We start from the raw sequence: 16375 nt of genomic DNA on the forward strand, positions 1-16375 counted from the left end.
GGATGTTAATTTCAGTAGTGCAAGTAAGCTTAATGATGAAGATACTACATCAATGTTGATTTGTAAGCAGCAGCTTATTTTGATTTTTCCTTTTTTTAGGCTGGACCCCACTTCATGAGGCATCCAGTGAGGGATCTAATGATATAATTGTAGAGTTGTTAAAAGATGGTGCTAATGTTAATTGTGAAAATCTACATGGAATTCTGCCCATACATGATGCTGTTGCCAACAATCATTTAAAGGTACAATACACATCAGATTACATTCCTTTTTTTTAAGTCTTTTTTATTTTGGTATCATTAATCCACAATCACATGAGCAACATTATGGTTACTAGACTCCCCCCATTATCAAGTCCCCACCATACCCCATTACAGTCATTGTTCATTGGCGTAGTAAGATGCTATAGAATTACTACCTATCTTCTCTGTGTTGTACAGCCTTATCCATACCACCACACACACACACAAACACATTATGTCTGCTAATCGTAATGCCTCTTTTTCCCCCTTATCCCTCCCTTGCCACTCATCCTCCCCAGTCCCTTTACCTTTCGTAACTGTTAGTCCATTCTTGGGATCTGTGAGTCTGCTGCTGTTTTGTTTCTTCAGTTTCTCATTTGTTTTTATACTCCACATATGAGTGAAATCATTTGATATTTGTCTTTTTCCACCTCCCTTATTTCACTGAACATAATCCCCTCTAGCTCCATCCATGTTATTGCAAATGATAGAATTTGTTTTCTTCTTATGGCTGAAAAACATTCCATTGTGTATATCTACTGATGGACACTTAGGTTGCTTCCATTTCTTGGCTATTATAAATAGTGCTGTGATAAACATAGGGGTGCATGTATCTTTTTCAAACTGGGCTCCTGCATTCTTAGGGAAAATTCCTAGAAGTGGAATTCCTGGGTCAAATGGTATTTCTATTTTGAGCATTTTGAGGAACCTCCATACTGCTTCCACAATGGTTGAACTACTTTGCATCCCCACAAGCACTGAAGGAGGATTCCTCTTTCTCCAAGTCCTCAGCAGCATTTGTTGTTGTTGTTTGTCTTTTGAATGGTGGCCATCCTTACTGGTGTGAGGTGATATCTCATGGTGGTTTTAATTTGCATTTCTCTGGTGATTAGTGATGTGTAGCATCTTTTAATGTGTCTGTTGGCCATCTGAATTTCTTCTTTGGAGAAGTGTCTGTTCAGATCCGCTGCCCATTTTTTAATTGGATTATTTGCTCTTTGATTGTTGAGGTGCATGAGGGCTTTATATATTTTGGATGTCAACTCTTTATGGGATATGTCATTGATGAATATATTCTCCCATAATGTAGGATGCCTTTTTGTTCTACTGCTGGTGTCATTTGCTGTACAGAAGCTTTTCAGCTTGATATAATTCCACTTGTTCACTTTTGCTTTTGTTTCCCTTCCTGGAGAGATATGTTCATGAAGAAGTTGCTCATGCTTATGTCCAGGAGATTTTTTGCCTATGTTTTTTCTGGGAGTTTTATGGCTTCATGACTTACATCAGGTCGTTGATCCATTTTGAATTTACTTTTGAGTATGGGGTTAGACAGTGATCCAGTTTCATTCTCTTACATGTAGCTGTCCAGTTTTGCCAACACCAACTGTTGAAGAGGCTGTCATTTCCCCCATTGTATGTCCATGGCTCCTTTATCGTGCATTAATTGACCATATATGTTTGGGTTAATGTCTGGAGTCTCTATTCTGTTCCACTGCTCTGTGGGTCTGTTCTTGTGCCAGTACCAAATTGTCTTGATTACTGTGGCTTTGTAGTAGAGCTTGAAGGTGGGAAGCTAGATACCCTCCACTTTATTCTTCCTTCTCAGGATTGCTTTGGCTATTCGGGGTCTTTGGTGGTTCCATATGAATTTTTGAACTACTTGTTCCAGTTCGTTGAAGAATGCTGTTGGTAATTTGATAGAGATTGCACTGAATCTATAGATTGCTTTGGGCAGGATGGCCATTGTCACAATATTAATTCTTCCTAGCCAAGAGCATGGGATGAGTTTCCATTTGTTAGTGTCCTCTTTAATTTCTCTTAAGAGTATCTTGTAGATTTCAGGGTATAGGTCTTTCATTTCCTTAGTTAGGTTTATTCCTAGGTATTTTATTCTTTCTGATGCTATTGTGAATGGAATTGTTTTCCTGATTTCTCTTTCTGTTAGTTCATTGTTAGTGTATAGGAAAGCCAAAGACTTCTGTGTATTAATTTTGTATCCTGCAACTTTGCTGAATTCAGATATTATTTCTAGTAGTTTTGGAGTGGAGTCTTTAGGGTTTTTTATGTACAATATCATGTCATCTGCAAATAGTGACAGTTTAACTTCTTCTTTACCAATCTGGATTCCTTGTATTTCTTTGTTTTGTCTAATTGCCATGGCTAGAACCCCCAGTACTATGTTGAATAACAGTGGAGAGAGTGGGCATCCCTGTCTTGCTCCCGATCTTAGAGGAAAAGCTTTCAGCTTCTCACTGTTAAGTATGATGTTGGCTGTGGGTTGATCATATATGGCCTTTATTATGTTGAGGTACTTACCCTGATACCCATTTTGTTGAGAGTTTTTATCATAAATGGATGTTGAACTTTGTCAAATGCTTTTTCGGCATCTATGGAGATGATCATGTGGTTTTTGTCTTTCTTTTTATTGATGTGGTGGATGATGTTGATGGATTTTCGAATGTTGTACCATCCTTGCATCCCTGAGATGAATCCCACTTGGTCATGGTGTATGATCCTCTTGATGTATTTTTGAACTCAGTTTCCTAATATTTTGTTGAGTATTTTTGCATCTATGTTCATCAGGGATATTAGTCTGTAATTTTCTTTTTTGGTGGGGTCTTTGCCTGGTTTTGGTATTAGGGTGATGCTGTCTTCATAGAATGAATTTGGGAGTACTCCCTCCTCTTCTATGTTTTGGAAAACTTTAAGGAGAATGGGTATTAGGTCTTTTCTGTATGTCTGATAAAATTCCATGGTAAATCCATCTGGCCCAGGGGTTTTGTTCTTGGGTAGTTTTTTGATTACCTATTCAATTTCGTTGCTGGTAATTGATCTGTTTAGATTATCTGTTTCTTCCTTGATCACTCTTGGAAAGTTGTATTTTTCTAGGAAGTTGTCCATTTCTTCTAGGTTTTCCAGCTTTTTAGCATGTAGGTTTTCATAATATTCTCTAATAATTCTTTGTATTTCTGTGGGTTCTGTCATGATTCTTCCTTTCTCATTTCTGATTCTGTTGATGTGTGTTGATTCTTTTTTTCTCTTAATAATTCTGGCTAGAGGCTTATCTATTTTGTTTATTTTCTCAAAGAACCAGCTCTTGGTTTTATTGATGTTTTTGTATTGCTTTATTCTTCTCAGTTTTCTTTATTTCTTCTCTGATCTTTATTATGTCCCTCCTTCTGCTGACTTTAGGCCTTATTTGTTCTTCTTTTTCCAATTTCAATAATTGTGACATTAGACCATTCATTTGGGATTGTTCTTCCTTCTTTAAATAGGCCTGGAATGCTATATACTTTCCTCTTAGAACTGCTTTTGCTGCATTCCAGGGAAGTTGGAGCTTTGTGTTGTTTTTGTCATTTGTCTCCATATATTGCTTGATCTCTATTTTAATTTGGTCATTGATCCATTGATTATTTAGGAGCATGTTGTTAAGCCGCCATGTGTTTGTGAGCCTTTTTGCATTGTTTGTACAATTTATTTCTAGTTTTGTCCCTTTGTGGTCCTAGAAGTTGGTTGGTAGAATTTCAATCTTTTTTAATTTACTGAGACTCTTTCTGTGGCCTAGTATGTGGTGTATTCTGGAAAATGTTCCATGTGCACTTGAGAAAAATATGTGTCCTGCTGCTTTTGGGTGTAGAGTTCTATAGATGTCTGTGAGGTCCATCTGTTCAAGTGTGTTGTTCAGTGCCTCTGTATCCTTACTTATTTTCTGTCTGGTGGATCTGTCCTTTGGAGTGAGTGGTGTGTCTCCTAAAATGAATGTATTGCATTCTATTTCCTCCTTTAATTCTGTTAGTATTTGTTTTACATATGTTGGTGCTCCTGAATTGGATGCATATATATTTATAATGGTTATATCATCTTGTTGGACTGAGCCCTTTATCATTATGTAATGCCCTTCTTTATCTCTTGTTACTTTCTTTGTTTTGAAGTCTATTTTGTCTGATACTAGTACTGCAACACCTGCTTTTTTCTCCCTGTTGTTTGCATGAAATATCGTTTTCCGTCTCTTGACTTTTAGTCTGTGTATGTCTTTGGGTTTGAGGTGGGTCTCTTGTAGGCAGCATATAGATGGGTCTTGCTTTTTTATCCATTCTATTACTCTGTGTCTTTTGATTGGTACATTCAGTTCATTTACATTTAGGGTGATTATTGAAAGATATGTACTTATTGCCATTGCAGGCTTTAGATTCATAGTTACCAAAGGTTCAAGGTTAGCTTCCTTACTATCTAACTGTCTAACTTAACTCACTTATTCAGCTATTATAAGCACAGTCTGATGATTCTCTATTTCTCTCCCTTCTTATTCTTCCTCCTCCATTCTTTATATGTTAGGTGTTTTATTCTGTGCTCTTTTATGTTTCCTTTGACTGCTTTTGTGAGTAGTTGATTTTATTTTTTGCCTTAAGTTAGTATTTGGTTGGTCTGCTTTCTTTGCTATAATTTTATTTTCTCTGGTGACATCTATTTAGCCTTAGGAGTGCTTCCATCTAGAGCAGTGCCTCTAAAATACCCTATAGAGGTGGTTTGTGGGAGGCAAATTCCCTTACTTTTGCTTGTCCGAGAATTGTTTAATCCCTCCTTCATATTTAAATGATAATCGTGCTGGATACAGTATCCTTGGTTCAAGGCCCTTCTGTTTCATTGCATTAAATATATCATGCCATTCTCTTCTGGCCTGTAAGGTTTCTGCTGAGAAGTCTGATGATAGCCTGATGGGTTTTCCTTTGTAGGTGACCTTTTTTGTCTCTCTGGCTGCTTGTAATACTTTGTCCTTGTCCTTGATGTTTGCCATTTTAATTATTATGTGTCTTGGTGTTGTCCTTCTTGGGTTCCTTCTGTTGGGAGATCTGTGGGCTTCTGTGGTCTGAGAGACTATGTCCTCCCCCAGTTTGGGAAGTTTTCAGCAATTATTTCTTCAAATACACTTTCTATCCCTTTTTCTCTCTCTTCTTCTGGTACCCCTATAATGCGGATATTGTTTTGTTTGTATTGGTCACACAATTCTCTTAATTCTTTCATTCCTGGAGATCCTTTTATGTCTCTCTGCCTCAGCTTCTCTGTGTTCCTGTTCTCTGATTTCCAGTCCGTTAACAGCCTCTTGCACCTCATCCAGTCTGCTCTTAAGTCCTTCCAGAGATTGTTTTATTTCTATATTCTCCCTCCCAACTTTATCCATTAACTCTTGCATATTTCTCTGCAGCTCCATCAGCATGGTTATGACCTTTATTTTGAATTCTTTTTCAGGAAGATTGGTTAAATCTATCTCCCCAAGCTCCTTCTCAGGGGTTGTCTGGGTTATTCTTGTCTGGATCAAATTCTTCTGCCTTTTCATGGCAATAGAGGTAGTCGTAGGCAGTTAGCACATGTGTCAGCTGGGAGAACATAGTCCCTTCCCGCTTGGTCCTCACCTTCCCCTCCTATGAGAACAGTGATCCCTAGCGGCTTGTGCTGGGAATCTGTGCACCGATGGTGCCTCTGAATCTGGCCTGGGCAGCTGCGGTGGAGGCTCTGGGTGGTTGTTCTGGGCACCGTGGCTCTCAGGCTGCTCCCCTGCTATGGCGGGGCCGCGCTGGAGGGGAAATGGATGGGAGGTTGTTTATCCCCATGAGGGGCCTCAGAGCTGTGCTGCCTCCCAGAGGGTTAGGGCACCCGAATTTCTCTGGGATTCCCAGCTTCTTGGCTGAGTGTGCCGGGATGCTTCTGTCCAGCTGTGAGGCCCCTGTCACTTTAAGACTTTCAAAAAGTACTCGCTTTTCTTTTGTCCCAGGGGCACTGGCTGCAGGGACCCGCTCGCAGATTTTACTGTTCTGTTTCCCTGATATCCAGCACACCACACAATGTGTGTCTGCTCCTGGTGGCTAGGGCTGGGTATTTAGCAGTGCTGGGCTCCCTCTGCCTGCCTGCTCTGACTCCTTTCCTCACGCTGGTGAGCTGGGGTGGGGTACACGCTCGGGTCCCACCGTGCCACAGCTTGTATCTTACCCCCTTCATGAGGTGCTGAGTTCTCGCAGATGTAGATGTAGCCTGGCTGTTGTACTGTATCTTCTAGTCTGTCTTTTAGGAATAGTTGTCTTTGTTGTATTTTCAAAAATACATATGGTTTTGGAAGGAGATTTCCGCTGCCCTACTCACACCACCATCTTGGCTCCGACATAGAGCCTTTTATCTACATAAAAATTTGTATTCAAATGTTCACAGTAGCTTTTATTCATAGCAGCTGAAAACTAGAAAACATATGTCTGTCAACTGGTAAATAAATTGTTAAAAGGAACAGGTTTTTTTTCTTTAGAAACATCTTTATTACACATGTTCTTATACACTTCTCTACATGTATTACAGAATAGGTATAACTTTTATTCATTGGTACACCCTATTCTGTTTTTCTTAAGAATTACTAGCATTTTATTTGAGCCCAGGTTTAGGTCTGCTGCCCAGGCAACAGTCCTTCCAAAAAGAAAAGTACTCTGGAGAAGGGAACTTTCTTACAAGGTTACATACACTTTTTTTTTTTAAGTTTGTATTTTTTAAATTGGTATACAATCTTATATTAGTTTCAAGCATACAACACAGTGGTTCAACAGTTGCCCATATTATTAAATCAGCACCCTCACTACTACAGCTACTATCTGTTATCATAGGAAGATGTTACAGAATCATTGACTATATTTTCTATGCTGTACTACTATCCCCATGACCAACTTATATTATGATTGAGAATTTTTGTCCCCTTTATCCCCCCTCAACCTTCCCACCCACCCACCCAAATGCCTCCCCATTGGCAACCACCAATCCCTTCTCATTGTCTATGAATGAGTCTGCTGCTGTTTTGTTCACTCTGTTTTGTTTTGTATTTATATTCCACAAATAAGTGAAATCACAAGGTATTTGTCTTTCTCCACCTGGCTTATTTCAGTGAGCATAATACTGTCTAGATCTGTCTATGTTGCAAATGGCAGGATTTGTGTATATGTACCACATCTTCTTTATCCATTCATTTATTGGTGGACACTTAGGCTGTTTCCATATCTTGGCTGTTGTAAATAATGCAGCAGTAAACATTGGGCTGCATATATCTTTTTGGATCAGGGATTTTGTTTTCTTTGAGTAAATTCCTAGAAGTGGAATTACTGGGTCAAATGGTATTTTTATTTTTAGTTGTTGAAGAAACCTTCATACTGCTTTCCACAGTGGTTGCACCAACTGACATTTCCACCAACAGTGCAGGAGGGTTGCCATTTCTCCACATTCTTGCCAACACTTGTTTCTTGTCTTTGGGATAGGGGCCATTCTGGCTGATATGAGGTTATATCTCATTGTGGTTTTGATTTGCATTTCAATACACACTGTTCTTACACTAGTTAGCAAGTACAATATGGATGAATCTCAAAAGTATCATGCTAATTCAAAGCCAGACACAGAGGACTATATGATTCCATTCATATGAAATTCTATAAAAGACAGAATTTATAGTGAGTGATTGAAGCAGATCACTGAATTCAGAGGGCCAAAGGGTAATGGAAAGACATTGAATACAGAGACATAGTGGATTTTTTTGTGATGATGGAATGTTTCTAAATCATGATGGTAGTAGTTATTACTTCAGTAAAGCTGATTTTTTTTTTTTAAACAGGCAAGTGGCCTATTTCTTGGTCACCTGATTTTTGCCAAGCACTTTGTTCCTCAGGTCCATCTCATCATATTACCCGGAACTCTTTCCTTGCATTATGATTGAGAATTTTTGTGCCTTTCCCATTAAAGCCTTATAGGCTTTAGCCTTTCCTATTTAATGCCTTGTGGCCCTGTTGCTATTTTCTTAGGCATTTTCCATTAATGAATATTGTTGAAAAACATTTGTTCAGGGAATCATTTCCTTGGAGCTGAGTTTGATATGTCTTGCAAACTAATACATTAAATGAATCCATGTTAATATATTAGAGGACAAGGCCTGAAAAGGAAGTCATCTTAACACACAGGCAGAAGAGTCATTATTAATATGACATAAGTTTTTTAGAATCTAGAAACGTTTCCTTTTCCAAAAATAGCTTTCTCTCTCCCCAATATAGTGTTGGAAAGATGGTCTAAGGAATTTGTATTTTTAAATAATTCCACAGGTGGCTTTGCTTATCATGCAGACTTAGAAACTACTGGATTGAGGGGCACTGCTCACCCAATTTTAAAGAAACAAAACAAAACACCTTTAATCAAACTTTGCTAAATTTTCATCCAACATCTTTCCAGAAGACTTTAATCATATTCCATTATTTACTGTCTCTTGTTACCTCAATTGGTCTTTTCACCCGTCTAAAGAAAAGAGAGGTTTAGGGCCATAGTTTCATTAAGAACCCATGGATTATGTGCCAGATATTTTACAAGAGCTCACATTTAGTACACATAGATAATAAAAATGAGGTTCATATGGTAAGTAACTTGCTCAAGAACATGGCTGGTAAGTAGCAAAAATGAGTTTTGTATCCTTTAAAACAAATGTGTTTTCCTTTATGCTGTGCTAACTCTAGGGTGATGGAACAAATAAGGAGCTACTGTTATAATTTCTGCTGGCCTATTTCCTTCTAAATTTCTCTGCTTCTCCTAGACATAAGCTGAAAAAGAAAAGCTACTAGCACATAGCATATTTTTATTTTAATAAAATCCTGACCATCTTTCCCTCATCAGAAGGTTTTTCAGTGGTTTGAGTTGCTTGCCTCATTCAGATAGAATCACTATTTTTCACTAAATTTATGACAAGTTAATTAATAAACCATCTTTAACTTTGATCAATTACAAACCTCTAATACACAGCTTTGAGTTACTGAGAGAAACCTTATAGTAGAAACTTTCCCCTCCCCCGTACCACCACCAAAATGTCACAATCTCTTTGACCTCTTTTCTTCTTCCATAAAGTGATGGGGATAGAGTAGATTATTTCTCAGTTTCTTTTTATCTGTAACATTCTGTGAATATAAGTCAGTTACTTTGGACACAACATATTTGCATAGACATTATTACAATGGATATTGGGTTCCCAGCCTACCTCATAGAAGCTCTTAAACAAGTAACACCTGAAATATAGTCCAAATAGATCTTTATTCAACTATGTCTAATGGCAATTTATAATACAATTTATAATATAGTCCTGAAATAATTCTTGTTCCCTTCAGCCCATCCTCCAGCAGGTTGGAGGAGAACAAAAGGCCCTATTAAAGAGAATAAATCCTTCTGCACGTCAGTCTACCTGTATCTGCCTCTTAACTGCAATTAAGGCAGCATATCTGGTACTTTCATGTCATCATGTTTTCTTCTCCTGTGAGGACAGATCAGGCCAAATCAGTGGATCAATTTATAGTTGTCATATCAAATTTAATCATTTTCTTGGCCAGGGTTTGAAACTTTTTTTGATAACTTTTAATACTTGGTAGTGGTGTCTTGTAAAGAAAGCAAGTTACTGGTCTTAGGTGTCTATAGAGATAACTTTGGAAAAATGCCTTCTAGGCAGCTGAGATTCTACTACAACATGGAGCAAACCCTAATCAAAAGGATCAAAGGAAGAAGACTGCTTTGGATGAAGCAGGTGATGAAAAAATGAAAGAGCTGCTAAAATGCTATGGTGCTGTTGAGACTAATGATAGAGATGAGAGTAAATCTATAGTCACTGGTATGTGTGTCAGGATTGCTTGCTGTTTCATACAGGTGTATACCTCTGCATAGAAAAATAAAATCTTCAGATTTGTAGTATAAATTGTTTCTTAACTGGGGATTGATGTTTTATATGTTTATTAACCTCTTGAATTATTTATTTTTAGAAATTAACATGTCCAAATTTGGTTTAATTTATAGATCATATGATTCTGTTGGATTGGAGTTACATGTTGAAATGAAGCCCATCTTATTCATTAAACAAATATTAATCTCCTTAACATTGGTCCAGGATAGATTACTGAAACTATGAAGATTGGTTTACCTGTTTTGGGCTGAAAAAGGTTGACATTATACTAAAGTCTTTGCAACTAAGATTCCATCACTACAACGTTTGTAATGATCCGTATAAAAGTTGGAGTGATGCCAACTTTTAAAGACCCTAATATTCTAATGCTAGAATATGAATTTGTTAAGCAAATGTATTGTACTTCTATACATGTCTGTGTATATAAATATAATGAAAGGGATATTTCAAAGGAATGTACAGCCATGCAAAATTGTATCAACCAGTTTTTAGTGATAGTTTACATTTAAATAACATAAGAAATTACCCATAAGAAATGAGCATTTAGTGAATAATTTAGAAAACACTTTTGTTGAGCACCTACCAAGTAAACCAGGCACTTGCCCAAGAGGAGCTTCCAGTCTTACAGGGAGAGCAACCAGAAAACAGGCAGTTAAACACAATTTAGTAGGACAATTCCCTCCTTCCTTTTCTGTTCTGTTTGAGCCTTACCTCATAGAAGAAGAATCCCAGGAACATACCTGCCCTTTCTCTCCATGAGGGAGAATATTGGTTAAGAGATTTCCTGTCACATACTTTTCCCCAGCTTACCACTGCCCTTACCAACTGTTGATTTTCAAGGGAGAAATCATTACTGATATGATTGATCAGAGCCAAGGATGATCATTATCCCATGTTTTGCTAGTGAGCTATATCACATGAGGTCAAGGTGAAGACAAGTTTCCTATTTTCATTGCTACCATATGGAAGGTCCAGTGGATCAGGGCCTGCCTTAGAGCCCCAACCATGTATCTCTTCTTCTCCACAGCCATATTTGGAGTTACTGGGTGCTCTATTACAAAGTGCTTTATCTATTCCTACTTGTCTGTTGTTTCTTATGTATATGTTTCCTTGGTCAGGTAGCCAGGGAGGAGTGGTATAAGGTACAATAGTTGTGGAGAAAAGGTATCCAGAATGGGAGAAGGGTCAGAGAGACCTCACAGAGACAGTGAGTCATAGTCATAGTGTTAAGAGCATGAACTTTGGAGTCAGGTCTTGTTTCAGTAGTAGCTCTGTGACATTAAGCAGCTTCCTGAATCCCTCTATACTTCACTTTCCTCTTCTATAAAATGGGTATAATAAACTACCTACTTCACAGACTCAAATAAAGATTAAATAAGATAGTTCAGGGAAAGAGTTTGATATCTAGCATATGATAAGTATTCAGTACATGTTAGCTGTAATTAGTCCATTAATGATGACAATAATGAATGATAAGGTGCTGACCAGCATTAAGGTATTATAATAGGTCTAGATTTAATTTATCTTTCCCATTCCTGTCACCAATACAGTTAATAACATGAAGCTAAAGTTTTGCACATTCTTACTGTATTTTCTAATTTTATTTTTTAAAGTAAAAATTCCTGCTGTCCAACCAAAAAAACGTAAGGAGTGTTTTTGTGATGACTGCAGAACTGTTGATCCACCTTCTCTTTCACACCAAGGAAAAATAAGAGAAAGCCTCTCTGTGGTGAGTGAAGTTGAAATTCTTTCTTTCTTCAGCCTAGAAAATGCCATTCTTTGGGCCAGCCAACTGTTGGCTATGAGCAGCACTCTTTACATTTTAAGGATGTACTGGTTGAAAATCGTTTTTGTCACAAAAAGATAATACAGCTCAATTGTCTGCATTGAATACAGAAGTAGATTAGCTACTATCCTTTACACCTAGGTTGGGTTCTTTGGCCACTTTTGTCTCATAGACACTGCCACAGTTATAGTGTGTTTTCACTCACCTGCCCCCAAAAAGTGTCTAGGATATATACTAGGTAGAAAAGACCCTGGAACCCAGGCAAAGAAGAGGAAAGCAACCCAGTCTAGCCAGGCTGGGTCTCACATGGTTTACAATGTTTGCTATATGTGAAACCCCTTATGTAAGGCTATGTTTTTGCAAAAATAATGCAGTAGTTGCTTAATAAGATCTATCAACTGATAAATGGATGTTCATAATTTGGTAAAAGCACAAAGCTTGCTAGGTACTAACTTAAGCAAAGTAGATCCTCAATGAAATACTATTCGTGAATAAGATCATGTGTGTTGATTAGACTTCTCTTTCATACTTAGTAGAGGGGGAAAATGTCATTCATTAAATCTAAACTATGATTAATCAACTAATTTTTACTTTAAATATTTTAAATGGTAATCCAACTAAGTTGCTTGCCTCAGTAATTCTAAAATATTTTACTTTGTTTCCTGGTATCTGTTGTAATGGATGAAAAGTCTGCTGTCAATATAGTTTTCATTCCCTTGTAAATAATCTGTCTTTTGATCTTGCAGCTTTTGAGATTTTCCTCTGTCCTTTATGTTCTACAGTTGGTCTAAAATGTAGATGTGTTTTTTAAAATTATACTCAGGACTAGACATATTCCTTTAACCTGAAGACACATTTCTTATTTGTATTCTGGAAACCCTCAGCTCTTGTATCTTTGAAAATTACTTCTCCTCCATTCTCAGATTCTCCTTTTTTGGAACTCCTATTTAGATGCCTGTTAGGTAAGTCTCCATCTCTCTTAATATTTTTCTCATACTTTCCATCTCTTTAACTCTCCACACACTAGGTGCTATCCTTTGATCTCTCTTCCAATTCATTATTTCTTTCCTCAAATATTTCTGATCTATTTAACTTATACACTGAGTCTTTAATTTCAATGACTTTTTTTTATTTCTAAAAAGTCTGTCTCCTTTTCAAATTTTTCTTTAAAAAATAAAACAAAACAAAAAGACACTTCTGTTCTTGCCTTGTAATATTGGTAGTATTTAAAATAACTTTCCAAACATTTTAAAAGAAATTTTAAAGTTTCTTCTTCTTTCTCATGATAACATGATAACATAAGTTTAGTTCTTATAATGTACGGCATAGGCTTGGATCTCTAATTTTCTACCCAAGGCCTTGGTTGGGTGAAAAGTTTTTCTAATCCTTATTTAACCTAAAGGAACTCACTTCAGGTCACTAGCATTATGTAGGGACTCCATTCTAATTTCTCTCTTCATGTGGGCCTGAGGCCTTATATCCTGTTCCTTTATGGGCATTAAAAACCAAGCTCCTAATACCTATGTTTATTCCAAGTCCCTCACTACTAGTTTTGTTTCTGGCACCAGGGAATTTCCTACTTTTTCCATTCTTAGCTCTGTGTGTGTGTGTGTGTGTGTTTGAAGATTATTGTACTCTTTGTCCAGTGTTTCCATGGGTTTGGAGTAGGTAGACTTTCTTCTGTATCAGCTCAGCCTACCATATTGACCATAAACATCTTTAAGATATATTTTCATGTAAAGATTAGAACATTATGGAAAAACCACCTATTGTTATTAACTTTGTGGGGATTTGCTTCAGGAATAATGTATATCATTTTAGATGCCAAACTACAGAGAAAATGTCATGGAGATAGAGAAGTCTAAAGATAACCAATTTTTTTAAAAAAGGGAAAAAAGAAAAACTCAAAATAAATAAAAGGACTTTAAAGTCATTAAGGGTTTGTTTTTTGTAAATGTAAAATTATTTTTGAGTGTTGGGAATTTCAAGCCAAATTAGGGATGGGGGTGATTCTGTGGCCAGATACAAAGAAAATGAGAAGATTTTAGTTTGTTGTTATCTTGTAAGGCCTTTGGATCGCAGAATGTAGGCAGCTTCCTTCTCTATCCCTGTACAGAAGTAAGACTAACACTAATAATAATAGTAACCGGCATTTACTGAGTACTTATTATATGGCAAGCTCTCCTCTCAAGGCTTTATATTAACTAATTTAGTCCTCATAATAACCATTCTAGGTAGGTTCTTTTATTATCATTACCTTCCTCATTACAGATGAGGAAACTAAAGTAAGAGAGTTTAAAATAACTTAATCCAAAATTACATTTCTATTAAGTAACAATGCCAGAATCAGATACCAAGCAATATGGCTTCAGAGCCAGTGCTCTTAACCACTGTGATATTGTACTGTATTGTGCAAAATGGTAAAAGAGATTTCAGAAGTAAAGATGATTCTGCTATAGTAAAAATAGCATATTTGTAATAAAATCATACTAAAGCTTTACACTGTCTAAAACTGCTTATAGGTAGATCCTAGGTTAGGATTTTTTTTTTTCAAGATAAACAAGCAGTAATGAAGGACTAAGGGGGACCTCAGAGGGAAGGATATACTGGACCCTCCATGGTGGAAGGTGGAGCTGGTGTGTAGGAAAAGGTTATGGCCCATGGTGGCCTGGACTAAGTGCATCCATAAAATGAGGCAAAACAGAAAGGAAAGTCAGCACCAAGAGATGTTTTCTTTATCCTAGGCTACAGGTAGAGGTTTGGCCTGGGCACAAATTCAGACCTTTAGTTTGTAACCATAGCCATTTAATGTAAAGAGACAAACCTCATTTTGTTTGTTTTGCATATTTATATTTTATAGTTTTGCTTTGATGCATTTCATAAATGACAGCAGTGATATTTCCCACATAATGAGATAGTTTTATTATGTGCATTTTCATATCACTTGTGGGCACCAAAGTAAAATTTCAGAGCAGTATACTTCAGAAGACTTGAGGACCTACATGTTTCTAAAGTAAATATGTATTGAGACTGTATTAAGGGATAGATAATATGAGTCAATTCATTAGTTATCATTTATTGGGCAAGAACGATATATTCAACAGTGTGGAAACCATACACGAATAAAAAAAACAGGCTCCTGCCTACAAGATCTCATTATCTTGAAAAAATAGAACGTATAAGACATTGTACATATTGATGCTAAATTATGTAGGACTAAATTCTTAAGTTATTCTGAGAAAGGCAAAATCAATTTGGATTAGATTAGTCGGAGGTTTGTGTATGAATAAGATGGATTTTATAACAATAAGCACTATTTGTTGTGCTCTCACTAGCCTAAGCATTTTACCTGTGTTACCCAATTCAGGCAAGCAGAGAATATAATTTGCTGGAGTCACCCACCTAGGAAGAGATGGAGCCAGAATTCACATCAAGGTGCTCTGGTTCCAGAGTCCACTCCACAATTCCACCTTTCATAAGAAAGAGAGGGATCTGGGCAAAGTAAATTGAAGGCATTCCAGACAGTACAGACAAGAACATAAAAATGTGGTCTTAATTTGCCTTTGTGAGTTTTTGAGAGAATAGTGTTTTGTACTTCTGAGAGTTTGTGTGTGATTTTAATAGTGTGCAATGGTAGTCATAAAGACTTAAAGTGAACTTGTTGCATATATGTGGTCTCTAAATATTATGTGCTGAGTTTTTTTTTCTTATACCTATAATTATAACAAGTCGGTGAAAAATTATGATTCTATATATGGTTGCTACTCTTATTTTCTATTTTCCAAGAGTAGATCTGCTACATAATCAAGATATTCAAGTTTACTTTTGTCCCCCCAAGTATGCAACACTTACACAGTTAAGGTTAAACAAAGCATGAAAATTGTGAACATAAAGGGAAAGCATTTTTTAGCAGCACTTCCTTTAGCATTTTTACTGTGCATTTGTCAATTGCATATCAGAAACATCTATTCTCTTACAATGAAGTTTTTAATATTTTCATCTTATAGCATCAGACTGTCAGTGCTGTTCTACAAGCTATAGAAGAAGAACAAGAAAATTTATTACAGTTTGAAATAAGAACCCCTGAAAATGCAGGTAAATATGGATTCATCCTCAAGTTTGATTATTTCAGACACCCAAGGTCATTGCTACCTCATCTTCTTAAGGTACATGTTTATTTTGAAGTTCACTGGCTGAAAAAGTGGACTTTTTTTTATGTGGGAGTGAAGTGCCAGGAATGACATTAGAAATCTGGGATGCAAACCAGTAGTTTCTGTGATTGTTGATAAAAATGTTTCTAGACTGAAGGTATAGCATGAGTAATTTGAGAGACACTCAGATCCATGATCAGAGATAAGCCACCATTGGTGATATATTTAGATACAACAAAGCATAAGATAGTGACTAAGAGGTAAGATTATATTCCTCTTTAGCTTTTCAGTTCACCCAGCTATGGTAACCCTTAAAAACAGATCAGAAAAGGAATGTGCAGTGGTGACACAAGCAGAGCAAATCTTCACACCTTTCAGATGGGCAGATATACCAAGTGAATGTCTTACTGTACAGATGTCTTCCACCAAGTGAATGTCTTACTGTATAGATGTCTTCCTGTTTATGAAACAC

The 16375-nt window shown here is 36.8% G+C and overlaps 1 protein-coding gene across 1 annotated transcript in view; it reads left to right on the forward strand.

Moving 5' to 3' along the window:
• Positions 1-16375, forward strand: part of ANKRD31 (ankyrin repeat domain 31) — a 166429-nt gene that overhangs the window by 102707 nt on the left and 47347 nt on the right. Inside the window, exons 17-20 of the mRNA XM_036886106.2 lie at positions 100-242; positions 9735-9813; positions 11580-11695; positions 15760-15847. Coding sequence (XP_036742001.2) covers positions 100-242; positions 9735-9813; positions 11580-11695; positions 15760-15847 — 426 coding nt within the window. The remainder of the gene's footprint in view (positions 1-99; positions 243-9734; positions 9814-11579; positions 11696-15759; positions 15848-16375) is intronic.

Source organism: Manis pentadactyla, chromosome 2 (genome assembly GCF_030020395.1).
Source record: "Manis pentadactyla isolate mManPen7 chromosome 2, mManPen7.hap1, whole genome shotgun sequence".
Classification (NCBI taxonomy): domain Eukaryota; kingdom Metazoa; phylum Chordata; class Mammalia; order Pholidota; family Manidae; genus Manis; species Manis pentadactyla.